The sequence below is a fragment of the Mchenga conophoros genome, linkage group LG14 (assembly GCF_057382185.1).
Source record: "Mchenga conophoros isolate Kocher_MC1m ecotype Shallow Benthic linkage group LG14, M_conophoros_male_GT1.1, whole genome shotgun sequence".
Taxonomy (NCBI): domain Eukaryota; kingdom Metazoa; phylum Chordata; class Actinopteri; order Cichliformes; family Cichlidae; genus Mchenga; species Mchenga conophoros.
In genome coordinates, this window is record NC_140539.1 from 22,913,543 (window position 1) to 22,941,358 (window position 27,816).

Genomic DNA, 27,816 nt, shown 5'->3' on the forward strand with positions numbered 1-27,816 from the left:
ATCCATAAAACAAGCGCACACGGTGGGCTTACCGGAAATGTAGTTTCTCCTCAGCGGAGATTCCGCTTTGAAGAATCGAGATGTTTAGGAATGAAACTACAATAACTCTCAGACACCCTTGAGGGGTGGAGCAAGGGTTTGCAAGAGTTGCCGGGAATTTTATGGCAACTTGGGTAGTTTAGAGACTTTAGAGAAGGTAAGTGGGATGGTCGTGTTATTTTTCCAATCTGGGTCGTTACCTAGGCCGTATGGGCATCTTAACTGTAGGCTACATTCAACAAATTTACGAACACATGATAGGTTTGTTGTAGTCATGCTATTAATACATTTCACCCACCGCTTTCCAACACAGGCAAAAGCTAACCTGCTGTCTTTCCGATAACGTGTTACTCTTAGCTGTAGCTACGGTCTTACTAACATAATAATAAGTTAGGTCGGCGGTTCATCATGCATAGTGTGTCGTTAGCATGTTTTTGGGACATAGGGACTCTTAAAAAAAGTGCTATTTTTGATTCTGAACTTTTTACAAATATCCACTTATTTTTATTGTTATTGTTTGTGATTCATTTTCTTAAGTTTCTTAATATCGTAAGTTTCCTTAAGATATTTTTTAAAATAAATATGAATTGTTTATATTGTTTGTATTTTTTGCAGAAAAGCCTTATTGCTGAGCCCCTGCCAGCTGTAAACACATCATCATGTCTTCAGAGAATACCTCGTATGGTCTTTTAAGTCTTTCCTCTTGAACGTGTTCTTGAATGTAATGTTTATATCCATGTAATATGTACACATATGTTTCCATTTTCTAGAGATGATGAGGATACTTTCAAGATCCTGATTGCTACAGATATTCACCTTGGTTACCTTGAGAAGGATGCCATTCGTGGAAATGACACATACACCACACTAGATGAAATCCTGCAATGTGCCAAGCAAAATGAGGTGCGTGCTTGTTGTAAGTGGACCTGAATGGACCATTACCTCCGCATGTCTCAAGTATCCATTTCTTTTCTTTTTGCTTGTTTCTTTGCTAACAGGTAGATTTCATCCTCCTTGGTGGCGATTTATTCCATGACAACAAACCTTCACGCCAGTGCCTTCACAAGTGCCTCACTATGCTGCGAAAATACTGCATGGGAGACTCGCCTGTACGCTTCGAAATCCTCAGTGACCAGAAAGTCAACTTCAACACAACACAGTCAGTTTCACTTGGTGTCATCCTATAGAGGTTTTGCACGTAATGTCATGTGCAGGTCGCTTAAGAACTGTTCGCCATATTGGATCTGATAAATGGTGGCGATCACATCCAATCACTCATATACACTTAACATACAAATTATCACTGATATTAATGAGAAATGAGCTATGCTGACTCATTGACGATGTAAGAGATAATGTACAGAGATGTGTCAGTATCATTATAATATAAATACAATAAAAATCAGGTAAATACCTGAGCAATAACTGTGGTCCACTTGATCCAGTGATTACAATTCCAGGCCAGTAACTGGGGTTTGTTACCCATCTTGACACATAATACTGATAATTATTTAAACTTTTATACACCTTCATATCTTGTCCAATATAATTCGTTTTTAAATAACATAATGATCTAAATCATGTGGTGTGCAGTCAGGGGGAAGGCAAGGGTTACACAGCAAGAAGCTTGTTATGAAAGTGTGTTACTTTCTCTGAGAGAGTATATATACTGGTTTCTTTACTCTTTTACTCATCTAAGGAATGTTTAGTAGGTTTGTAACTGTATTTCAGGATTACAAGCCCAAAAAACAAGTTAGTGTCACATGGTAAACGGTCACGTGTCTGTGTTAAATATCAACACTTCACCGAGTTCTTTTGATTCCTCATAGGCATCCGATGGAAGACAAAACACTGCTTAGTAGACCATTTCACACTTACACAGTGACTTCTAGAAGGGTGATGCGTCCTGCATGACACGTTGCCGCGGATCTCAAAATGGTGGTGCCCCCAATAGTTTTATTATAGAAGCTCTCTCATTCTAGTCTAAAAAACAGTGTCTCAGTAACTTTCCACTAGAAGATGGTCCCCTGTTATCTACCTTTTCCCAGGCAAGCGTGAGTCTGCAGCATTCAACCCCCCAAAGACACGTAGTGTAATGCCTTTATTTTCAGGGCCGTGTCCACTTAATACTATACTATATAACTTTATAACCCTTATTAATAAAAAAGCATAGCATTATTGAGGCACTTCAAATTATTTAATCACAACATGTGCTAAACTTCTATAACACACTGTTTTATTTGTTATGTATAAATGTTATGTGTGTGTTGATATCTTGTAGGTTCCCCTGGGTTAATTATCAGGATGAAAACCTGAACATCTCTATTCCTGTGTTCAGCATTCATGGGAACCATGATGACCCAACTGGAGTGAGTTGCTTTTAGTGACAAAGGAAGTTATGAATTCAGATACAACACCCATTGTCAGGGTTCCTTTGACCCAGTGTTTTCAGTTCTGGACCTTTTGTCATTGTTTGTTTTCACGTGTGTGTTTCCTGTTTTATTGTGTTAGTCTTCTGTCTGTGTGCATTCTGTTAAGTTCTACTTCCTCTTTGTCATTAATCAGATTTAGTTCAGCTGTGTTCTCACCTGTTTCCACTCATCATCGTTATCCAGTGTATTTAAGCCCTCAGTTTCCCTCAGTTCTTTGTCTTGTTGTCGTCAACTCATCGTGTGTGTTTACAGTCTAGTTCAGTAGTTAAGGTCAACCTTTCATGTTCAGTTCATCCTGTTTGTGTAATAAATCTGTGAGTCCTGCAGTCGGGTCCTCTCTTTCCATTCATGCACTAATATTCAAGTATGTGGATTTCTGTATGTTTTCTCCAAGGCTGAAGGCTTGTGTGCATTGGATCTGCTGAGTGCTTCCGGACTTGTCAATCATTTTGGCCACTCCCACTCTGTGGAGAAGATAGAAATCAGTCCCATTTTAATACAGAAAGGCATCACCAAGCTTGCCTTATATGGTCTTGGTAGGTTCATGTTTCCAGATGGATCAGTAGTGTCCATTCCTAAAATAATCTTGTTGTTTCACTAAGATTTGTCAATCAATCAACGATTGATTTTAATTTTGTATTAATATGTCTCAAGGTTCTATCCCAGATGAGCGCCTGTACAGGATGTTTGTCAACAAACAGGTATCCATGCTTCGCCCGAAAGAAGACCAAGATGGCTGGTTTAACCTCTTCACCATCCATCAGAACAGGTAACTACATCATTTAAAAGCATTTGAGATGCAGCTGTGTCAAACTATGGAGTGCTGAAAGGGTCAAACAGTATTAAATAAATACATAAATAAATACTTCATCATGTAATCAGTTAAACGGGTCATTAATATAATAATTACATTTTGAAATACATAATAAATAATTTACAAAGTACATAATTAAGTAAACAATGCTACTGGCGATTTAATTTGAAATGTATTCTGGGATACCTGGATACTCCAAATCCATATAACCACCTATTGACATTGACACTGCATCAATCCATAATCCATAATCTGGGATTGGGCCATCTTGATTTGCTGTGCAGGGTAACCAAGCAGATGTGTGGGTCTGTTGACGAGTTGTTGTGATAGTTTAAATGACTTCATGATCCAGGAACCATGAAATAAAAATAAATAAATAGTGAAATAGTAAAACATGTTTTTAACTAATTAATGACACATTTAAGTAATTATTTTCTTTTGAATTTATTTATTAATTTGTTGAATTTATTTCCTATCTTAGTTAACTAGTCATACAGTTAAATAATGATGTCTTATCATGAATTATTAATATGTGCTATAATTAATTAATTCAATAATTAAATAAACACACAATGGTGCATTCTTTTATTTCATTTACTAAACAAGTCTGTCTCCAAGTGTTCCTCAGTAAACATACAGGGTGTTCTGTATGTCAGAGTCTTACCTCTGATACTGCTGGATAAACAGAAACTCACTCAGGAACGAGGTCACACAGAGCTCAAGTTTTCACTTGCAAGAGGGAAGCAGTTGTCTCCAACCCACTTCAACTTGCTTTCCTCCTGCAGGTTGTTTTTATTGGTTACACACAGATGTCGGCATCTCATCCCAGCCAGGTGGCTTCCTTCATTGAATAGAATCTGTTCTTCTCAAGGCTGCTTGTTCCCCTTATCGAGGTCGTGCACGTACTCATATGCGCGGGTTACATAGAGAGCAAATAGAAGCATTCTAGCTTTTTAAATGGCAACTTACAACACATACATTAAACCTAACAGTGTATATGAGAGGGAAGTTGTGACATGAAAAAAAATCTTGTATTAGTATAACTTGTTCATAAATTTCTTTTTATTTGATCACCTAATTATGTAAAAATACCAACAACTTTTTCTGTGTTTGTATTTTGTCAAGGAGTAAACATGGTCCTACAAACTACATTCCTGAGCAGTTCCTGGATGATTTCCTTGACCTGGTGGTGTGGGGTCATGAACATGAGTGTTTGATTAAACCCACCCTAAATGAACAGCAGCTCTTCTATGTGTCACAGCCTGGAAGCTCTGTAGCTACATCCCTTTCTCCTGGAGAAGCCACCAAGAAGTATGAATGCACACACATTAAATGAATCACATTCTGAATGTATTTTAATGTCAGTTCTCAAAACACTGTTTGTCTGTTTATTCATATCTAGGAAAATTGGTCTGTTGAGGGTGAAAGGTCGTAAAATGAAATTGCAAGAGATCCCCCTGAAGACTGTGCGTCAGTTCTTCATTGAGGATGTGGTGCTGGCTGATCATCAGGACTGTTTTACACCAGATACACCTCATGTAACAAAGAAGGTGGAGGACTATTGTTTTGCAAAGGTCACAGAGATGCTGGACGAAGCAGAAAGGGAAAGACTTGGATGTCGGCTTACACCTGAGAAACCTCTTATTCGCCTGAGAGTAAGATGGATACACTGTGTGCATACATCCTAATGTTGCTGCTTAATTGAAATCTAAATATGAAATTCTCTTTGCAGGTGGACTACAGTGGCGGTTTTGAGGCATTCAATACCTCACGGTTCAGCCAGAAGTTTGTGGATCGTGTGGCCAACCCGAAAGACATAATTCACTTTATCAGACGCCGTGAGCAGAAGGAAATCAAAGGTTTGGCTGCTGCTGTGAATCTCTACACCATTAACTCAGCACTGGATAAATCCCATAATGTAGCTCTGCTTCAGAGAGTAAACTGACCATTCAGCCCTCTGATTTAATTCATTTTGCTTTTTAGATGAGAGCAGTATTGACTATGGGAAGCTGTTCAAACCTACTGCTGTCGAAGGGTTGAGAGTGGAGGACCTTGTCAAGCAGTACTTTGAGGCAGCAGAGCAGGTGTGCTCATCTTAAAACCGGCATGTTTAGTGTATGGAATCTCTTGTTTTCATCTGGCATTTGATCTTTGTATTCTTTCTGTATGTCTAGAAGGTACAGCTGTCCCTGCTGACTGAACAAGGCATGGGTAAGGCCATTCAGGAGTTTGTTGACAAAGATGAGAAGGAAGCCATCGAGGAGCTTATCACTTACCAGTTGCAGAAGACACAGCTCCATCTTCAGTCTAGAGGAGTAACCACAGAACAGGATATAGATGCAGAGGTAAAAGAACGTAGCATGTAGTGGAAGTGGAGTAATTATTGTCATATTATATATTTTTCATGTTTTTATATTTTCAGGTTCGGCTATTCAGAGATTCCAAAAAGAACACAGCTGAGGAGGAGAAAGACATCCAAGAAGTAAGTAATGACTTCACTGAAGCCTGAAATTCATTTCTGTGTTTGGTTAATTGTCTCTTTCTTTCTCAGGCTATGAACAGAGCTAAGGCTCACCGGTTGGAGCGTGGTGATGGTGACTTCGCAGATCAGGATGTTTCAGATGTTAATATGGACTCTGACGAAGGCTCGGTTCCAGTTGCTGCACCTACACGAGGCAGAGGGCGAGGAAGCAGAGGCCGTGGTGGCCGAGGGAGGGGCAGAGGTGAGGGCGATAAAGAGAAGCAGTAAAGGTGTATTTAAAAATCTTGATATGCAACAGTGCAGTGACTACGTACAAGTTCCCATAAATGTGTGGCACTTGTAGGTTGACTTGCTTTCACTCTTATGTCCAGTTCATCCCAAACCAGCTCGATGGGGTTTAAGTCTGGAGACTGTGCTGGCCACTCCATGTTTTCAAGCTTACCATCTTGTTCATTTTTCGTGAGGAGTTCTGGCATAGCTTGGACTTATGTTTTGATGTTGATGCCACACACTGTGGAATCATCCTTTCACCTACTGACGGCATTCAAAAACCCTGCACGATGAACCGAAGATTTCACATTTTGATTCATTAGTCCATAATACCTTCTTCCAGTCCTCAGTAGTCCAATGACAGTGTTTCATAGCCCAGGCAAGCCTCTTTGTCTTATTCTGACATCTTAGCAGTGGCTTTCTTGCTGCAACTCGTCCTGTCAAACCTGCAGCTCAAAGTCTTCTCTTCTGAGACTTGTTTACTACAACCACTATTAAGCTGTGTTTGAAGCTTTTGTCCTGTGAGCCGCCTATCACGCAAGCTGTTAACTCTCAGAAATTTGCCCTCTGATTCAGTTGTGGCTTTGGGTCTGCCAGAGCTCTTCCTGTCAGAGTTTGCCCCAATTTCTGAGTAGCTTTTGATGGTGAAAGAAACTATAACGACTCCTTGACTTTCTTTCCAATTTCTTTGTAGGAAGGACCTACATTTTTAAGTGTTATGATGCTCTGTCTCTCTTCCATTGTTAATTGCTTTTTTCTCACCATTTGTGTAGCAACACACTAGTTTCTGCAATACAGTACTGTTCAACTGATGCTCACAGTGTGTTCCAACACTGCTTTATACAGACAAAGGAGGTTGTAAGTAATCTAGAAAATCTGAAACACCTGTAGGAATTGTAGCACCAGCTTTTGACTTCCATTGCTGCAGAACAACTTTAAATTGTTAACCCATTTTGTGTTGCATGAAAAAGGAGCTTTTTGTATAATTCTGAAATGAACATTGATGATAACATGATGTCATGATGGGATGACATTTCGCATAAATATTATAGACATTATAGGCTAATGTGATAGTACAGAAAAAGCAACGTATATAATATCAATCCATGATTTCAATGACTTGTTCCATTATTTTTCGGGCTGTTCAGGTGCGACTGCCTCTGAACCAAAGCCAGCTGGTCGGGGTCGGTCCCAGAAGTCCTCAACAACATCCCAAAGCAGGAGCATTTTTCAGGGTAGGGGAATGTAAACTTCTGTTAGTGTGACTGTCTGTAAACACATGTTGCACTTGTCTATCCACAAAAAGAGCCACAGAAAATTCACAGAAATCTGTCCCACGTCCACTGTATGTTTCCTCCCTCGCTCTTCAGCATTTCAGGCATCCTCTCAAAAGCCTTCTCGGACTAGAGCCACCAAATCTTACACAGATGAAGTGAGTTAATGATAAACGGTAACACTCATAAACTCACACATCTCCATTTTTAAGTGAAGCATACCATCCACTAACATTTAATCTCATATTTATCCATCTTTAGGTGATCATTGATGACTCAGATGAAGATATACCTGTAACAAAAGCTGCCCGGCCGCCTCCAAAGTATGTTTGTTTAAACCTAGACTGTAGAAGTGTTATATAGTGTTGTATTTTAGAGCAATGGCTTTTCTTAAAATCTTTGTTCTTTTCTACACCAGACCGTCGTCCTCATCATCATCGTCCTTCTCTAAATACGGCTCTCAGAGCCAGAGCCAGTCAAGAGGAATTGCATTTGAGGACAGCGATGATGATGAGGTAAAACAAGAAGGCAAATTCATGTATAGGATGTGTCGTGTAAAGTGGGATTAACATTAAATCATATAATTTTAGGTGCAATAAAAATGCATCTGAATTCATGACATCACACATATATTTATCCAACATTGTTACATCTTTTAGTTTTCTCTGACTCGTGCCTTAATCCTTTTTTCTTCATCTCTCTTTTTTTTTGATACAGGATGATCCATTCAAAGCCCCGACCAGAAGATAACCATAAGTCCATCTTAATTTTTCCAAAGTTGCAAGTTAGCTGCTCCGGTATTATTCTGAATGATTTCAAGGTCCATACACATTCAATTTCCTCATCACTCATTCTTAATGTTAAGATTTTCATATCAGTCTGTTTTCTGGTGAAAGGTTAGATTGAAGGGTACATATGGGCAAGGTGGAGGTTTTGTCCTGGGTTTGCACAGTAAGACTGTGCCTGTCAGTTGGTGGTGGACTGCATCTGTACATCAACAGTAACCACTAATGGGGTTTATCTCTGGCTTTTGTAGTACTTTTGTAGTTCTTGAAAAATAAATGTTGCTTTTGATATGTAATCAAGTGTTTTATTTTTGCAATATAACTCAAAGTCACACATACACTTAGTGGACCCTTTATTAGGTCCTAACTAGTACAAGGTCGATAATCACTTTTGCCTTACTCCTTCGTGACATAGATTCAAAAAGGATACTGGAAACATTTCTCAGAGACTTTGGACATGATAGCATCAGACAGTTGCTGCAGATTTATCAGCTAGATATCCATGACGAGTCTCTTAATTCCATTCCAACCCAGAGTTGTTCTATTGTATTGAGATCTGGTCACTGTGGAGGGCGTTTGAGTACAATGAACACATTTTCATGTTTAAGAAACAGTTTGAGCTTTGGTGCATGGAGTGTTACCTTGTTGGAAACAGCCACCAGAAGATGGGTGTACTGTAATCATTAAGTATAACAAGAAACCATTTTCGACACCTTTACACCAGCAGCAACGGCTCGAACCATTGCTACAAGGCAGGAAGGCTGACCCAACCATCTAAATTCTGCAGGAGACATTGGGCCTCCTTATGCTGGGCTTACACTGTGCGATTTTTGGCCCATTTTGAGCCGATTTTTGAGTCGTGCGACCGTTTTGGCGATCGGCCCGATTTTAGCCTTGATCGTGCGTCGTGCATCGTGTAGTATACGTGGGGTAACGAGACGCGATTAACACCTCACGACCAGCTCCCGATCATCAATCGCTTGGTCGTGAGGGTGTCACCGCAGTTTGTCACACTGCGCACGCGCAAACACAAATGTCAGCGAAAAAGACGGCGCAGCACGGCAGTCAGGTATTAACCCTTTAAACCAGGGGTCCCCAATCGCAGTCCACAAGGGCCGGTGTCCCTGCATGTTTTAGATGTGTCCTTGAGCCATCACAGCTGATTTAAATGGCTAAATTACCTCCTCAACATGTTTTGAAGTTCTCCAGAGGCCTGGTAATGAGCTAATCACTTGATTCAGGTGTTTGACATCTAAAACCTGCAGGACACCGGCCCTTGAGGCCTGGAGTTGCGCACCCCTGCTTTAAAGATGGGTTAGGGTTTAAAGGGTTAATGGAGTAAAGTCCCTGTACTTTGTTGACCATAAGGGGGCAGTATTTCTTTAATCTTCAATCATGCTGAACAAATGATTGTTTCTCCAAGCAAGGTGGGCTATCATCTGATTGTGCAAAAAGTTTGAATTAAAAGTTTGATCTAATATTTCATCTTTTGTTCATAATGTAAATAATGATAAAAAAATATTTCTTCATCACTTTAATTTAAGGTCTGTGGGTGTTTCTTTGAGGCTGGGATGACACAAACATTTAACGACACACAATTAAGAATAGAACAATTGTCCCAGTTACCAAGTTAACATTGTTTTTATTGTCTTTGCAAACGTCTCATAGATTAAACAACAACAACATCAACAACAAGAACAACAAAATGGAAAATATTCACAAATATTAGTCCTCATGGCACTCATACTCATGTCCAACTCTATTTAATATATGATATAATAAAGTACTTTTTTTTTTTAGTAAAGAAACAGTTTTATAACAAATTCAGGTTGATTTCCTGTTTGAATGAGTTTTGGTTGAGTGCAAAAATTAACCAACTGCAATAAATTTGACAAAAACAAATTCTGCAGTATTTTTGGGAGAAATTCCCTTGCAGTGAAGGAAATAACTTGGTGAACACTAGTTGAAATATTCTGGTTATAGTGAGAGTGAATTGCTTACTCATGATGGAGCCAACATGGAGTGTGATCTATGAATATTTGTATTAAATCTATGTGTAGACTCGTGACCTAAATCCTCTGCGCATAAAGTGAGGTCCTTTAATTCTCACTTTCCACTTAAAGTGCTAAATCATGTTGAGGTCAGAAGTATCACACCTGCAGTCCTGCAAAAAAAAAAAAAAGAGAAAGAAAAAAAAAAAAGAAAAGAAAAAGAAAGTGCCTTTGCCGTTTAATAGAGTGATAATCTAAAATAGCACAATAAATGCATTAAACTCAGACCTTTTGTCCCTTTTAAAATATTACCGATACCTGATAATAAGGTATGTTACCTTTCTCTGTAGCAGTTGGACATATTAACCCTAACCACACATTCATAACCAAAAGTCAAGGCACACAGTAATCAAGTACATTATATCTGAGGCTTGCAGGACAAACTCCAAAAATAAAAGACACTAAAAAAAAAAAAAAAAAAAGCGTTTGCAGCAATTAGTGTCAATATAAATAAAATAAACTTTGATGGTTCTTCTCTAAGGAAAACAAAACAACAACACAAGTCAATTACTTGGGTGTGACAAAGACACATACGAACACAAAAATGCTTTAAAAACAAAAAAACATGTATGACACTCTGCTATAAAGATCCCAAACATACTAGTTCACACAGCTACAGGCATAAATACAATTGTCCCCTGAGATAACGAATATGAAATGGCACAAGCAGCACCTGACGTGTGTGTTTGATGAAGTGTGTGCGTGTGCACGCGCGCACACTTTGTTTATGCATATGGCTGTGTTTCTGTTTCCATTTTGCTGTTGAGATCTTCAACTTCCCCTCTCTCTGCAACCTTCTCTCACCTTTTGGCAACCAAAATGGAAAAAACCCCTCAAAAAACCAAAACAAAACCAGGTTTGACAGTTTCACAGTCTATCAGAGGTAGACCGCACTGGATTCTCATGGTGGTTGTTTATCACAGTGGATGACATCATGGGTTTTTCTGTAGAGATGAAATAGAAATCATCTTGAGGATTGTATATATTAAATTACAATATTATGTTTTTAATATTTTTGAGGCAAATTCTTAGCCAGTGAAGTGACAAACATGTTGTGATGTGACTTTGTTTCAACATATGCAGTACCTCAATGACTGTTTGGATCCAGTTGAGCATCACTTCCACGTTGGTGTAAACACCTGGCTTTCCCTTCCGGGCACAGCCAACACCCCAGCTCACTACGCCTACCAGATTCCAACTGGAGTCACTGATATGCACCAAAGGGCCTCCACTGTCCCCCTGACATTTAAAATACATTTTAAAAATGAAGTTTGTTCACCAAAAATAACTATAATACCCAGAATACAAAATCTAATGTAAATTAGAAAATAAATTGGAGGCCTGTTACCTGGCAGGCATCAACCTTCCCTTCTGGGAAGCCTGCACAGAGCATCCTATTTGTTATGATACTACCATAGACTGTGGGGCTGGAACATACTGACTGAGCTATCAGAGGGATTTTGGCCTCCTGCAGTATGTCAGCAACTGCACCTGAAGGCAGAACACAAGCACACAATGTTTGCAACCTCATAGACAGGCAAAAGTATTTTTTCTATTTGCATTATTAGGTGATAAAGAATAGGTTACATGTAGGATTTCTCACCATTTTCCCGTCGGTATCCCCACCCTGTCACTGTCATGTAGGTTTCAGCTGTAATGCTATAGTCTTTAGGAGGCAGACAAACTGGTCTTCTGACATCTAGAAGAAAAACATTTAATAAAGTGGAAATTTTTATTTGTTTTATGTAACTTTGAGAGTTTGAAAATACATATAAAGATATAAGCTAATCACACAATATAATGAATATAAGTTACTACGTAGTGAGAAGCTTGATATTTGACGCATAGCCACTAGAGGGCAACAGAGAGGTGGTTGAGCCTACTGAATACAAACATACCGAATACAATTTAAACTAACCTGACACTGTGATTGGCCTAGTGAGTCTCATCAGTGCTATGTCATAGTCATTTGTTTCTGCATTGTAGTCTGCATTCACTATAACTCTGTCCACAGAGGAGCCTCCCAGTGTGATTATGCTCGTCTGGCCTGACACCACTGCCCATTGCCTCAACTCCTTATTACTTCTGCAAAAAATAAATAAATAAAAAGAAAAAGAAAAAAAAGAAAGAGAGAGAGAGCAAGAAGGAAGCGGGATCATGAGGCTAAAGAATAAGACAAAGCAAATTTAGTGGAAATGATATAGTATGGTAACTATACTGACCCAGTGAAGCAGTGGGCAGCAGTGACTACCCAGCGCGGTGACACCAGTGAGCCTCCACATGTATGTTGGCCAGACCGCTGCAGGCTGACCTGCCATGGCCAGTGGTCAATGGATGTATCAGTGCCCCCAACGATGCGATCATCAGCGCCCACATTTCCACAGTCTGATAAGATATTATAATATTGTTATTTGCAAGGACCCGTGGTTCATTTCAAACTGCATTTTATATTATGTCTGTTTATTTGCTACTTTGTTATATGTCGCTAGGAAATAGTTCTGCTGTTTCCTGGAGACATGTATGGGCCTGTTAGTGTGAAACTCTCCACACAACAAGTAGTCTTCCACTTACAAAGCCAAGAACTTCACTCTGCCTTGTTAGGTGTTGTAAACAATATTAGTGACAGGTGCTGCCTTTGTAAAAATAAAACTCACCTGAACAGGATAAAGATACCACAGATCCAGACTGGCATACACTACTGTTGAAGAGATGCAAGAGGAGTTGGTCAGATGTCAGACATTATTCATATGATCACAAAACAGCCTCACAATTAGTCAAATATAGAAAACACACATCCAATTGCTAACTTGTCTTCACCCTCGTGCAGAATTTCGTTTGCATTTCTGCTGGGGTTTTATACAAAGTAAAATCTTTGTTTTGTTCACTTTCGTAAAGGATAAGATAGAAGGAACAAAAACTGTGGGACTTTTTGTCTTTCAGGAATAGAAACTAAAGACTCATTTGAAGGGGTTGCATATGAAAAGGGGGGGGGGGGGGGAGTGAAATCTAAAAAAGAAAAGGAGAGAAAAAGTGAAGATTTTCCTAACAAACAGGGATACCAAGCATGGAAAGTATATATTGACATCCTGTTTTTAGCTAAATGCAGAAGCAACTCGCAAGGAGCCGGTGCTTCTTTGTAAGAATACATTTAGCAGAAAGAGACACACTGAAAGTTCCCTTATTAGCATTTCTATTTCGTGTAGTTTATGTTGCAATGGCAAAACATGAAGTCATGATTTGGCTTCCATATGATGACATCTTCCTTACCGGTCAGCAGTGGCTTGTTGTATAGGTGTGTTTGAGGTCCCTGGCCTGACAGCTGTAAATGGTCCAGTTTTCATCGGTGACGTTAAGGAGCTTACTAAGATGTTTTTGCTAGTAGGCTTCCTGTGGAAGCAGGGGGGGATTTTATGCTTGATTTCAGATCACATAACAGGGATGTTAAATTTGCAAGGTATTCCTCAAATTTCAACACCTTGTCATTGTAAACTCACATTGTGTATCCCAGTTGTGTACATGCCGTCTGTGTGTGCGCTTGGGTCCAGTCGTCAGAACAAACAGTCCGCCAACCTGAGTCTGGACCGTAAACTTGCAAGACCTGATCATTCGACTGGAGTCGCACTGGAGAGAGGAATGAGGGGGAGGCATTTTTCAGTTTTTCGTTTATTTATGATGACAAAGAAAGAGTGGGGAGTGCACTCTACCTGGAAATGTAGTGTTTACTTTAAAGGTCGTCATGCAGGTAATTTCATCTTCTGCTCCTGCACAGTCAATGTGCCCATCGCAGGTTTTGTCTAACGGGATGAATTTCACAGACCGTGTGCAAAAAAAGTATTTGCTTTCAATCAAGTTTTTAACTGAAAAGAAAAGAGAAGGACAGGATCACAAGGGTGTGGCCAGTTTTACATATTGCAGTGTGTAAAGTGTGTTTTGAGGAAGTACATTTTTTAGGAATTGTAACTCACTGAAGTATGCTGCAATGGCCAGTATGCCCAGTATCAACATAACTGTCAGTGTAGTGATCAACACTTTCTTGATCTTCGCTCTCTTCTCTTTCGGGGTGTTTGGAGCCGTCATGGGCCTTCTGTGGCGTCCTGGCCGAGGAACTGCAGAAAGAAGAATAATTAGAAGTGAGATAACAGAATGTAAAAAGAAACGTAAGGACGCAATAAACAGGAAACTGCGATAGCAGAATAGAAACCGCAGAACAGAGACCAAAAAGGGTAGAAAATTTGTCAAGATGGAAAAAAAAAAAAAAAAAAAAAAAGAAGTGTGCACATGCAAATTCTAATTACTGCCTGGCCTGGCTGTTTCCAAGTATTTATCATACTATGCAAACATTATTACAGTGCAGCAAAAATACATATATTGATCCCAAACCAACACAAACTTATAGCTTACCTGGGTTTGTAGGATTTAATGGCCTTGAGGTTTCCTCAGGGAGCTGAGCAGCTGTCTGAGGACAGAAGAGACAAAAGCAAAGGTGAAAACTGGGGTGTAATCACATCAGGTGCCTGTGTCTCTAGGTTATACCTCCTTCAACTCCCTGAGCATGGACATGCTTTATTTGCCATGCAAATGTCAGTGTAAGTAGCTGAGCTTGCACAAACTCTTTCAGCAGAGCTTTTGTGTTTAGTTCCAGATAAGTGTTTAAATATGTGTAAAAAATAGCTCTCTTAAACTTAAGTTTCCTACAGTGCCTTGCTCTTCTCCATTGTGTCTTGTCTTCGTCTGAGTTGGGATGTTTGTGTGTGAAACACTAGACCCAATTTCCTAGTCTACTTGTGACTGATCACACCTGCCCTTCATCTGCACATCTAGACAGCTGTGAATAAAAGGTGGGCCTTCATCTCCTCTCTGTTACATTGTTCAGTCTACTAACATGATGGTATCAGTGGTCGTTAGGCCACCGGACTAATTAGCTTTGATTACCTTTTGTTGCTTTAGCTAGGGTTGTTTTTTTTTTTTTTGATTAACATCATTCCTGTAATTCAGCACGATCTGCCATGTTGTCAGTATGTTTCAATTAATCAACAGTGCTAAAGCCAATCAACCCCTAACCCATTTCCTCTTTCAGCCCTCACTCAGCCAACCACAGTAGGCCTGCCCCACCTGTTTTCACAGCTTTTTCAAGTGCTGCCATTTCAGCTCGCTTAGCCCTTCTGCCAGTAACCAACATCTCCTCCCTGCATACTCATGGTTTTACCATTTCTTCAGTTCTCTAAGTATTAACAGTAAACCGGTGGATCTGTCTTTTATGGGTCTGCATTTGTAGATCAGTGCATAAAATACAATCTGTCTAGTGGAGGATCACAGAAAAAGACAAGTTATGGAAACATGGCAGAGAATGTGATGTTCACATTTTAATGTGTCTTTTTGGAATAATTGCCCAAGCACAAAATACACCAACAGTACAAAGTGTCCTGTGTACTGAGGAGTATTGTGACAGGCTGTACTTGGGCCCAGTGAAATTTTTGTTTAACTGAAGCTGATACTGTGGAAACAGTATAAACTGATAGATCAGGGTGAGTGTCCTTCACATAAAATGAATCAGGTTTAAGGCCCATATTATGCAAGTCAAACAGCTTGTGTAAGTGCATGCAGTCCATTTCAGTCACGAAATTTCAGTCACGAGTAATGCCTATGTTTCATTTTCATACTTTGGCTTTCAGATTAGGAAATGTGTCTAAATGACCTAACTACAGAAGACTTAAGACAGCAGCAGATCCATGATTTCAAATCAGTACACTTACTGATGACTGATGACACCTTGATTTTGTGATTTTTCATAAGGTTGAATTGTGCTTGAAAAAAGCCCTGCAGTGTCTTTTTAAAAATGTTTACCTTACACAGACTGCAGTTAGAAACATGAATATTTTTTCAGTAAGCTCATTTTACTTTGGTCTCTTTAGTGGAGATCGGTAACACCAAAGGGGTAATAGGAGCAGATGGTCTTTGACTCTGACATAAGTTGTTTGAATAATCCTTTTTTCCTGCTTACCTTTTTGCTTAACAACACACAAAGTGGCTGGCTAGCTTACATTAGCCGCGGCATAGCAAGATGTTACTTTAGCTCATACATAACAGTTGTTCAAAGATGACTTTTGGTAATATTATTGGCATAGTTACTGTATATATAGTAACCGGTTATCCATTCCTTATCCACTCTGCACCATTGCACCATAAATATGCGACATGTTGTTATGTGTTGTCTATGTCATGTTGATGCCATGTTGTCAGTATTGTCTGTTGTGTACATGGAGAGCAAAGAAATAACCAGAGATCAATTTCTTGTATATGTACACATATTTGCTATATCAAGCTGATTCTGATGGTCAGTAATGATAACTAATGAGGCTGGTTCCAAATGAGCTCTATGGGGTAGTTAGAAGTTGGCCTCTGATTTTACATCATACAAACAGCAAACAATCAGGCAACACTGACAATCAGTGTACCTCCAAAAGGTAGAGTGAGTGCTACATGTGCTAATTATCAAATGTGTCATGGGAGAGATTTGGGGTTTAGCCAGCGAATGGTTACATTCACATTACAAAGACATTAAAAAGGTATTTGGTGCTGAGCTTGAAGAGTTTTACAGAGCTTTGTGGTTAAAAATAGATGCTCCAAAGCTATTACTCAACTTGCAGGCGAGTTAATATACACATTTTTCTTCTTTCACTCATTCGTTGCCTGTACTACACAGGAAAGTCAGTCACTACCAAGATACGTGTCTCTTGTTCAATTATAAGTCAGAGTAGCTTATTTTATTCTCTCATTCACTCAGTCATTTCTTCAGCTCTGAGGTGTCTCTCACATTCATACCATTAAGCTATTATGTGCATATTCATTACATCTAACCAGTCCCTTTCCTGCCTCACTGGCCCTCATTAGCTGTTGTTGACAAGACATGCTACTTTTAGACAACAACAAGAACAACTAATCTGTGAAGAAACTCAGGTAACAAATTATCTGAAGAATCAGGACCTACAGATTTCAGATTCAAGTAATAATTTACTAACTATTAAATCAACAAGAGGAAAATGAATATCACAGTGGAATAAAGTAGTGAAGAATGATTTGCCAACATTGCAGAGGAAGAGGATTGCATCAGGATGACATGGAGGTATATGAACAGTCAAAAAAGAAGAAAAAGAGGAGAACTGTGATATGTTGTTTGGCATTTACGGGTTTTATCAGGGCTATAGTTCATAATCTGAGAGTAACAGGAGTGTTTGTCTTTTCCTGAGTTCCTGTTTTTGAAACTTAAATGTTTCAGATCATCAAACAAATTTAAATATTAGGCAAAAATAACACAAGTAAACGCAAAATGCAGTTTCTAAATGAAAGTGTTTATTACTTAGGGGAAAAAAATTACCTTCATGGTCCTGTGTAAAAAGATGACTGGACTTAAACCTCAGAACTGGTCGGGCCACCCTTAGCAGAAAAAAACTGCAATCAAGCATTTATGATAGCAGGCAATGAGTGTTTTACAGAGATGTGTAGGAATTTGGGCCCTCTCATCTTTGCAGAATTGTTATAATTCAGCCACATTGGAGAGTTTTTGAGCATGAACCACCTTCTTAAGGTCATACCACAGCGGGACTAGGCTACTCCAAAGTCTTCATGTTGTTTTTATTAAACCATTCAGAGGTGTACTTGCTGGTGTGTTTTGGATCATTGTCCTGCTGCAGAGCACACTTGGGTTCAACATAAACAAATGGCTGCACATTCTCCTCCATGTCTTGATAGACCAGAAACCAGAAGTTCTTGATTCAACAGGTCTGCCAGTAATCAGGCTTGGGTGTGCTTATTGGAACTGAACTCAGATTTCCATGAAATGTAGTTAATTCATCATTTAAGAAGAGAGAAAATTAGGACCAGGTAGGTTTTGATAACATTTTTTTTTTTTTAATTTAACCTTTATTTAACCAGGAATGTCCCGTTGAGATCAAAGACCTCTTTTTCAAGGGAGTCCTGGCCAAGAGGCAGCACATTTCAAGACAAATACATACGAACAAACAAAGTTAAAATTACACAAAACAATTACACATTATTGAGGCAGCCTGTAGGCCTTTGAGTTTAGTTTTAAAAACATTTAAAGACAACAATTCAGTTAGTTTCCAGTCTTTCTGTAACATGTTCCATGAAAAAGGCGCAGAGTGGACAAAGGCTTTCTTACCCAGCTCTGTGCGGACAAGGGGAACAGACAACAGCAGCTGATCATTTGAGCGCAAGGAGTAAGAACCACTATTTGTCCTTGTGACCAAAGTACAAATATAAGGAGGCAGCAATCCAAGCATAGCTTTGTAAATAAAAGTGTACCAATGCCCCTGTCTTCTAATGGCCAAAGAAGGCCATTTTACTCTTAAGTACAAATCACAGTGATGGGTCAGGTATTTACAATTGGTAATAAACCTCAAGGAAGCATGATACATCGTGTCCAACATTAGAAGACATGAAGAAGAAGCGTTCATATACAGAATGTCACCATAATCTAACACAGATAAAAAGGTTGCAGTGACAAGACGTTTTTTTACTGCAAAAGAAAAGCACTGTTTATTACGGAAGAAAAAACGAAGTTTAAGTCTCAGTTTCTTTACTAGTCTCTCTATATGTGGTTTAAAGGTGAAGGAGTCATCAATCCAGACACCAAGGTATTTATATTCATGAACTATCTCTATGACATTTCCTTCAAGGGTGGACACCACTGGAATAGGCTCCGGGACCTTCTTTGACTTGGAAAACAACATTAGCTTAGTCTTGTCAGCATTGAGAACTAATTTTAGCTGAATAAGTGAATGCTGGAAAGCAACAAAGGCTTTCTGTAAAGTTTCAATGGCCTGAGCAAGAGATGATCCATAACAGTAAATAACTGTGTCGTCAGCATAAAAATGCAAATTTGTGTCTGAGACATTTTGACCCAAGTCATTGATATATAAAAGGAACAGAAGGGGACCCAAAACTGAGCCCTGTGGCACCCCCTTGTGGACAGCAACAAATTTAGAACAAAGACCTTCAAGTTTAATGCACTGGGTTCTATTTTTCAGATAATTTGAGAACCACGCTAATGCATGTTCTGACAATCCAAGGCTGAGCAGTCTGTTTTTTAGGACTGCATGATCAACAGTGTCAAAAGCTTTTGAGAGGTCAATAAAGAGTGACGCACAGTACAATTTCTTATCAAGTGCCACAATAATATCATTTATCACTTTCATAGTGGCAGTGTTAGTACTGTGTTTTTTCCTGAAGCCTGACTGAAATTTGGAGACAATATCATTAGAGTACAAAAACTCTTTCAACTGGTCACAAACTAGAGATTCCAGGATTTTGGATAAAACACACAAATTTGATATTGGCCTATAATTAGTCAACACCGATGGATCACCTCCTTTCAATAAAGGCAAAACGAAAGCTGATTTCCAAACTGCTGGAATTTCTTTGGTTTTAATTGAAAAATTAAATAGAATTGAGAGTGGTTCTGCATTAAAATCAGCTGCCAACTTCAAAAAATAAGGTTCCATCAAGTCTGGACCAGGAGGTTTTCTGTGATCCAAAGCCTTTAAAGCTTTATGCACTTCATAAACACTAAAAGGTACAAAGTTAAAACGGTCTCCAGAAAACATAGAGAGTTCTGGGCAAGTATTTGTTAAAAAAAAGTTTCTGCAGAAGCAAACAAGGAACCCACTGATAGAAAGTGTTCATTAAAACAATTCAAAATTTCAGTTTTATCATTAATTGAGACTGAATCTTTTACAACAGATTTAGGAAAGGTTTGAGTCATTTTATTGGCGGAAAAAGACTTGATTACTTTCCAAAATTTCTGTGGATCATTGAGGTTCTCAGTGGTGACAGACAAAAAGTATTCAGATTTGGCCTTTTTAATAAGAGAAGTACATTTATTTCTAAGCTGTTTGAAAACAGACCAATCAGTGGAAGTATCTGTTTGTCTCGCCTTGTCCCATGCTCTATTACGCTTGTGTATGCTATCTGCGAGTGTCTGCGAAAACCAAGGATTTTCTCGACCTTTAATTCTAACTTTCCGTAAGGGGGCATGTTTATTAACAATTCCCATAAAACTTTCCTTAAAATATGTCCAAGCTAGCTCTACATCTGGTAATAGTCCGATTTTTTCCCAATTAACTAATGACAAATCATGATGAAAAACCTGTTCATTAAATTGTTTAAGATTCCTTTTGCACACTATGCGTGGCTTACATTTTGGAATTTTAGCATTTCTGCAAACAGCAACAACACAGTGATCACTTAGGTCATTACAGAAAACACCAAGTGAAGAGAATTTATGAGGTACATTTGTTAAAACCAAATCAATTAATGTAGACTTTTCAGGGCATTTAAGATTTGGCCTGGTAGGAAGATAGACTAGCTGGGTAAGATTAATTGAATCGCAGAATTCTTTAAATTCACCAGAAGTTGCATTTAGCCAGTCCCAGTTCAAGTCTCCAGCCATTAGTAGTTCGGTATAATTTAGTTTAGCCAAAAGGTGCTTTAATGAAGATAATGCCTCTTTTGAAGCAGATGGGGGCCTGTAACACCCAGCAATGGTTATCGAAAAAGTATTAGCAATATCTACATTCAAGGCCAAAAACTCCATTTGTTTGCATATCGATTGGGACAGAACAATCAAAGCATTAAATCTTGATTTGACATAAATAGCTACACCGCCTCCTTTTTTTGGCCTATCAGTGCGATATACATTGTACCCATATATGTTAATGTCTTCATTAGTAATAGATTTAGTTAACCAAGTTTCAGAAATTATAACAACATCTGCATCTGTAGATTTAACCCAAATTTCTCCCTTAATCAAAGACATCATCATTTAAAACATAAATTTTGTATTTAGTCAGGTTTCCTTTGTCTAATCTTTAAAGTTGTTTGATGATATGAAACATATAAATGCGACAAATATGCAAAAAAAAAAAAAAAAAAGAGCAAAAAACAAAATTTAACCTAGAAGGGGGCAAACACTTTTTCACACCACTGTGTATACTGGTAAAATATCTTAGCTTTGTTTAGGTTCAAAAAACACTTGATAAACTTGTTCGCTTCTTTATTTCTTGTGCAATAAAGGGACTGGGAAAAAATCTATTTAAAAAGTATGGTGTTTCTGTCATACTGGTGTAAACTGCTCAGTCAAGCATGTAGAGCGTTCATGAATTTCACACAGCAGCGAGCAAAATACCGTGGTGAAAGTGTACAACACAGAAAAATTCCCATGGCTTCGGCTCGGAGTATCTGTTAGAGTGATTGTCATGCTTGACTGCCATTACTGTTCCTCAAGTCCAGTCACCTTTGCAATTAAAATTGCAAGTTGTGTTCTTAATATGAATGTAAAACTCTATAGTCTTTAATGGGAATTAAATAAACATTTTACTGAACAAAACTGGTGAAATCTCTTTCTGTACTGTGCTGTGTGAAATAATAACTACATTTTCAACTTCCCTCTTAAACTTCCTAAAATGCTACTGTAATGTTGTCCCCCCTCGAAAAATGCAAACCTTTACTTGCTTATCCCCAGCATCTCAACAACATATGTCAACATTTTGAATCTCAACCACTTTTATGCCTTTCACAAACAAAGGTTATCTGTGTTGTGCTATGCTCAATTATGACTGTTAGTCTCACTGCATTTCCAACATTTGGCACACATTATGCTAGTCATGTGGTTTCACCTGTAGCATTATACTGTAGATCAAGTGTCACATCAATGTGGCTGCTGACTGGCCTATTAGAAGATTTTAGTATACGGTATATTTTGTTACAGAGGGGTAGCTCGAAGAACACTTTTCATCAGCCTGCTGTTCTACCTTTGTCTTGTCCTCAAAGCTCTTCAACCGCTAGATTACAAATACATTTAGCGTAGCACGTATGCTTCAGATCGGCTGGTACAAAAACATAACATGCAGGTCACTAACCAGTGAGGACTTTCCAGAACCAAAACAAAAAACAAAAGACAAAGATTAAAAATGGGAAGAGTTATTTTCTTTCATTTTCACTACTGCTTATTTTTGATGCAGAAATATCAGGTAATCCACCCTTCTATTTGCACATTTATGTGTCACTAGTATCACTTAATTTGGTAGAGCTACAGAGAAGTATGAAGGCAAATTTTGAAAACAGATCCCATAACTGCCACTGTCTGTCAGTGGAAATATACAAGTTGCGGAGAGAGAGGGGCGAAGAATGCTGTTGGGCAGGTTTTTCTTTCTTTCTTTTTTTTTCTGAACAGTAGCTCAGTAGCTCTGTGCTGGTTTTGCTCATGTGCTCATGTTCAGCATTCAGCTTTCATCTTAAAGTACAAGAGTTGAATACAGTGTATAAAAGAATGTGACACCTTCCTCTTTGTTTCATTTACTGACATTTCAGAATTCTCAGATTTCACTTTACATAGAAATCCAGTATCCAGTGGCACTTTGCAAATAACATGAGAATTTTACACTCCTACAGTAAATATGCTGTTAAGCTGTAGTTAGTCTACATCCATATACTTAAAAAATAAAGAAGCAAAAAAAGCAATATAAGGTGATTCTGAGATTTAAACACTGTGTTTCACCATGTTTCATCTGGCTGGCTTATTCATTTAAAATAAAACATTCACCATTTTAATTAACTATTTTATTTTTAACCACTGTTAGTCAATACATAGTCACAAAAGAACCAGACACACCCATCCCTGAAACCAACTGGAAGTAACGTTTATGGGGGGAAGTAAACAGTAGGAGAAAGTAGGTTATCGGCTTGTGGTATAAATTACAGTTATTTCGGGAAGTAATAAAAGCAGGATAAACAAAACAGTGGGCAGGCCATACAACATGGGAAACCAAGAAGCCGGCTAAAGAAATTTGTCTTGAGTGGACCTTCCTGTAAAAATGCATTGTCATGCCATGAGATATGACGACAGTGTACTTGGAAACTTAGATGTTGTCATTGGTACCAAGACAAATATAAACGATTTTATGAGTCAGGGCAGTATTTCAAAACAGCCTGGTAGTACTAGTTAGTCATGTGTTATTCAGAGCAACAACTAACCTGTTTATGAAAAACACTGGAAGTGCTGCACTGGATCAAAAACACTGTTAGTAATGTTTGCTCGTCAAAAGGCCAGTGGTGAAGTACAAGTGGGAAAAAAAATGACAGCCTATAAAACCAAGGCTCTATCAATGACAGCCTATATCAAGTCATTGATAACAATGACTTGATATGAACAGAAGTCCTTGGTTTTATTTGGCTGTTAACCAAAATACTGTATGTAAATATAAATGTCCTTTATACATGAATTTAAAACAAACAAACAAAAAAACCCAGAACAAAAACCAACAGCTTTGTGTTTGGAGTTAAGGATACTCCTTCTAAGGGTATAACTTGCGATCGCAATAAGGTGAGATTCCTTCTGTATTGCCACCTACAGTAAGCTTCCAGTTTTAATAAGCCTAGCTGATTCATACAGTGGACTGCTGCCAAAAAGCCTTGAAGGGAAAAAGTATAATTGGGTCAAGTTTAACAGAAAAAAGCCGTTGGTACGGTAAGCTCAAGTATGTTTCCTTTACTGCCTTGTTGTAGTAACACACACACACACACACACACACACACACACACACACACACACACACACACACACGCGCGCGCGCACGCACACACACACACACACACACACACACACACACACACAAGAGTCATCCTCTGGGAACGTGTGTGATACTTTGTCATTTTTCCTTTTTAACATAAGACCATTAATTGTTTATTGATGTTAATAAGGCTGATATAATATGTAGTTTTCTATGCAATAGCCAGTGCATGTTGATCTTTCCTGTAGAGCCATTGTGGAGCATCGCTTGTTGCTTGGGATGAGTGTGAAGCTACTAATTTTAATATAACAAATACCTAGATCTCTCTCTCTCTATAAAAAAAGACTTGACTGGAATTATTCTTTATGAACCCTGAAATGAGTAAACGTACACACTTCTTGTATACCCATGTTTGCGTTAAGTGTTACTCAGTTTTGTGGGTCCAACATTAGTGGCTGTCTTTTCCGTGCTGTGTTATTATGAAAAGTATTGTATTCTTCATACGGCCGTGCTCTACATTCAAATATCAAAAATTCTATTGGCAAAATTATGAATGTGAAATGTTCCTGCGTGTTACTGCTACTTGTCACAGACCGTTGATAAGGTCCTCAAAATATGTCACTACACAACATCTGTTCTGGTTTTGTATGAGCTATCCTTTCAACATAGCTGCTGTTGTAAATAATATCAATGCAACAGGTCTATCCAGTGTCTTTATATTACGTTAAATATCAAGTTTATTACCACGTAATATCCAGAGGTCATTATTCAAATCACTTCTTAAAGGCAAGCCATTGACTGTATACCTACACGATGTAAATAATGTTGATTGTACTTCCAGTTGCACTTACCCACATGGTGAAGGTGTCTCTTTTGGTAAGGCTTGATGTAGCTTGTCACAGAGTACAGAGTAAACACTGCCCTCCCTTTCAGGAGGTGGGATTCCTCAGAAATTTTGCTGTCCCTTGGCTATCTTTGTCCCCTTCCTCTTACCGTCATGCTACAAAACCTGGCTCAGTTGAGTCTCCCACTGTCTTCCTTCTTCCTTCCTGTTTTCTTTCTGTATTACAGTAACTTAATCAGATGCCCCTCTTCAAAACCCCAAGGGCGCAATGAAGCTTGATAATACGTAGCCTTTCAAATCAACACAGAGAGCTTCTTTTAAACGATCGATTCCCACTGACAAAACAAAACTAAAGTCCAGGTAACCTGACACTTTAACCCTCCTCTTTCCCTTGCTTTCTGGCTCTCTCTCTACCTGTGCGCTTTTCTCATTTCTGTCCCTCCTCTCACACCGTCCTCCATATCTAAACTTCTTTAGCCTCTGCGACACAAAGCATGCTCTCTTTGTATTTTTCTCCTGTCATGTTCTTTACCCCCCTTTCAGTCATTCTTTGGCTTTCAAATTTTACGCAAACACACATTCATGTGCCAAACCATCTCCATGTATACAAATGGATGCAAAAACACAAACGTAACACACAAACCAGTAAAACTTGAATTTTCCAGTGGCACGGCGTACGCTCGGAGGTTTAGGTGTGTCTCCAATCTGTTTTTTTTTGACAGTTTAATGATTACTTTGATTACTTAGATTACTGTAATACTATATGTACAAGCACACCACAGTTGTAGTGACAACTGTAGTGACTGTTGAGATTGTGACTAAAGGTCCAACATCCCCGTCTGTTTCAGCCATGCCGCAGAATATCTCTTCTTAATATTCTGAAGAGCTAAATTATCTTTTAAAGGTGCATTCAGTGACCGACCTGGTCACTAAGTCAGAGTTTCTAAAAATGAAGCCACTGTGAATGGGACACTGAGCATAGACGGCAGAGCAAGAAAAAAAGCTTCATTGGGAGTGTGCGAGAGAGAAGACTGATAAGGTCATCTGAAGAGAAAGAACCATTGTAAATAAACAGGAGCTGACTGTGCTGTTTGACCAGGTCTACTAAAAGAAATAACCCTTCATCACTTGGACTCTCATATGGTATCATCAGTTGTCTCACAGCATACACTATATAAGAAAATGGAGGGACTGATAGTACTTCAGGTGTGCTGCTACAGTATACAGGTAGACTTGCCGGAGTGAATCAGTTTGAAGCTAATCATTTTTGCTTAGGTCTCTTTCAGCCAATAACTGCTGTTACTTTGTTGGAATTCAGGCTGGGGTAGAATTAATAAGACATTTAGAGCCTCCACCCTGAATTACATGCATGAAGTCTTTTTGTGAGTTTACCCATTGAAGCCTGTGGAAAATTGTCATCAAGCAGCATTACACACTGCCACTTTTTTTTACCACATTTTTTTTTACCAAAGAAAATCAGGCATCATTTATATCCCCTTTGCTATATTACATTTCTCACAGGCAAACAATGTAAGTTGCGTGAATGCTGCAGTCACAGTATTTACCCTCTCCAACAGTCTGACATGATTAAACAACAGCTGACAAAATGTTTGCACACACAATAAAAGAGAAGATGAGAGAAAGCCAGTGATCTAATAAAGCTGTTGTACGCCCTTGTTTGATTCCATTAAAAGACTGCTTCTTTTTTTTTTTTTTTTTTTGATGATCCTATCAGTTCTGTGACGTGACATCCAGTCTAATGCAGATAAAATTAATTAACTTCTTTGTGGAAGCCACCTGTTGTTTGTATCTTCTGTTTTCTTTTAAATCTAGTTGTGTGCAAAGCTCAAGGACGGCATGAACATCTTGGTAATAAGTTACATATTAACTTAAATACATGTGTGTTTCTGCTGAGACTCAAACGTAATGATGATGAACATGAACCAAATAAGAGAACTTCCTATTTTCGAGCGTTTGTATCGCTTATTCTACGAAAGCATTGTTGAGCAACAATTATTTTAGCAGCACATTTGAATTCTGTGCAAACCTCAGAAGAATTTAAGCAGAGTGATTTTGTTTCACATATTAGGTCGTTTAAAAACATATTAATGGTGTCGAGTATTACAATGCCAAATTTGCACAAATTAAAATAAAAATATGCTTGCAGAAACAACTCCAAAAATCTCCTGTTAAAACAGCTGATAATGTTGTATTTGACTATGTCCAACTTTAGCCCATCACGAATGGACGCAACGCATACACGTTAATTCCGCACAGATTTCCGTTTCTTTTCAATGACGTCAGAGATTGATCTTATCATTCCATGAAATTTCAGTGAAAGAATGTTCATATGAAGAACTTTAAAATGTGTGGGACTACAGAAATTTAAAATCTGGGAATCCCCTTTAAAGCTAAGACATCTTTATCAGGCATGCTCTTATCAGAGTTTAGTAAAGCCGAAACTTGGAAACAGAATTATGAAAGTTTTCTCTGAGCTGGTGAAGTTCCCCATATCGGTAACTCATACAGGATGCTGTTCTTTCCTCAGTTCTCCCTTTTCTGGATGAATACAATAAAACACGTATAATGACGTAGACATGACCTAGATGCCATCACGATTGCAAAGTTGTAAAAAAAAAGAAAAAAAGAGAGAATTTATTACATTAACACAGATAAACATATATTGCTTTTCCTTACTTGAGAAATGGTTGTTGCTGTCAGTCTTTCTCAGTGAAGTTCTCAGTAAAGCATCTATAGAACAGGGAGCAGCCTGGTTGGAAGTGACACCTGGTATGCAAACTTCCACTCTGTAGACCGCTTACTTGAATGTTCCCTCTCTCTCTCCGTCTCTCACTCTCTCTCGCCCTCACATGCCTGGTCAATGTACCATCAAAGCTATTTCACTACTACCTCCCCACCAGTTAGCGCAAGCCCTCCTTTGTCCACACAGGTGTGTATTTTGTGAAACTTGATACGGCCTCAAGAAACCTGCGAGACTCAAAAAAATAAACCGTTAATGATTAACAATCTCACATTTCAAGTTCCCGGGTCTCTCCACTTTCATCTCAAATCAATCCTTTTGTAAAAATAGGATCATTAAATAAAACTGAAATTTGTTTTAGCTCAAGAGAAAATTTACTGAAAAGACACAAACAGATAAATCAGTTTAGATATTTATTATATTTTAAGATAAATAGTGCTATTTTGGAACATGAGTGGACTGGATTAAGCAAATAGAC

The 27,816-nt window shown here is 38.5% G+C and overlaps 2 protein-coding genes across 8 annotated transcripts; one reads left to right on the plus strand and one right to left on the minus strand.

Moving 5' to 3' along the window:
• Positions 1–61: 61 nt before the first annotated feature.
• On the plus strand, positions 62–10,569 carry mre11a (MRE11 homolog A, double strand break repair nuclease). Of its 2 annotated transcripts, none has more exons than XM_085243433.1 (19): positions 62–196; positions 655–718; positions 810–942; positions 1,038–1,198; positions 2,321–2,408; positions 2,866–3,007; positions 3,126–3,240; positions 4,411–4,596; positions 4,688–4,940; positions 5,018–5,144; positions 5,269–5,369; positions 5,460–5,630; positions 5,708–5,767; positions 5,837–6,008; positions 7,186–7,272; positions 7,408–7,469; positions 7,573–7,634; positions 7,730–7,826; positions 8,029–10,569. In XM_085243433.1, the coding sequence occupies exons 2-19, from the start codon at positions 699–701 to the stop codon at positions 8,059–8,061; spliced, it is 2,070 nt and encodes a 689-aa protein (XP_085099559.1). In that variant the 5' UTR covers positions 62–196; positions 655–698; the 3' UTR covers positions 8,062–10,569. The 2 variants fall into 2 exon arrangements, with proteins under 2 accessions (XP_085099559.1, XP_085099560.1); XM_085243434.1 differs by lacking the exon at positions 62–196 and adding an exon at positions 281–300.
• tmprss4a (transmembrane serine protease 4a) lies at positions 9,719–27,390 on the minus strand. 6 transcript variants are annotated; one of them, XM_085243441.1, is made up of 13 exons: positions 27,275–27,390; positions 14,549–14,603; positions 14,113–14,253; positions 13,852–14,004; positions 13,642–13,768; positions 13,415–13,534; positions 12,802–12,845; positions 12,370–12,532; positions 12,066–12,232; positions 11,751–11,846; positions 11,496–11,638; positions 11,234–11,386; positions 9,719–11,091 (listed from the first exon to the last, which is right to left on the minus strand). In XM_085243441.1, exons 3-13 carry the CDS (start codon positions 14,222–14,224, stop codon positions 11,080–11,082), a joined length of 1,290 nt encoding a protein of 429 aa, XP_085099567.1. In that variant the 5' UTR covers positions 14,225–14,253; positions 14,549–14,603; positions 27,275–27,390; the 3' UTR covers positions 9,719–11,079. The 6 variants fall into 6 exon arrangements, with proteins under 6 accessions (XP_085099567.1, XP_085099565.1, XP_085099568.1 ...); XM_085243439.1 differs by lacking the exon at positions 27,275–27,390 and adding an exon at positions 24,585–24,966; XM_085243442.1 differs by lacking the exon at positions 27,275–27,390 and adding an exon at positions 15,080–15,271.
• Between the last annotated feature and the right edge of the window lie 426 nt (positions 27,391–27,816).

What these genes read in the sequence shown, in the direction of transcription:
- mre11a (XM_085243433.1), top strand. Translation starts at nt 699, where the DNA reads ATGTCTTCAGAGAATACCTC. An exon ending in ACTTTGAGGCAGCAGAGCAG is followed by an intron (nt 5,370 to 5,459) that starts GTGTGCTCATCT and finishes CTGTATGTCTAG; the next exon opens with AAGGTACAGCTGTCCCTGCT. An exon ending in AACAGGATATAGATGCAGAG is followed by an intron (nt 5,631 to 5,707) that starts GTAAAAGAACGT and finishes TTATATTTTCAG; the next exon opens with GTTCGGCTATTCAGAGATTC.
- tmprss4a (XM_085243437.1), bottom strand. Translation starts at nt 14,707, where the DNA reads ATGTCCATGCTCAGGGAGTTGAAGGAG. An exon ending in ATTAAATCCTACAAACCCAG is followed by an intron (nt 14,254 to 14,548) that starts GTAAGCTATAAG and finishes TTCTTTCTGCAG; the next exon opens with TTCCTCGGCCAGGACGCCAC. An exon ending in GGCCATTGCAGCATACTTCA is followed by an intron (nt 14,005 to 14,112) that starts GTGAGTTACAAT and finishes TTTTCTTTTCAG; the next exon opens with TTAAAAACTTGATTGAAAGC.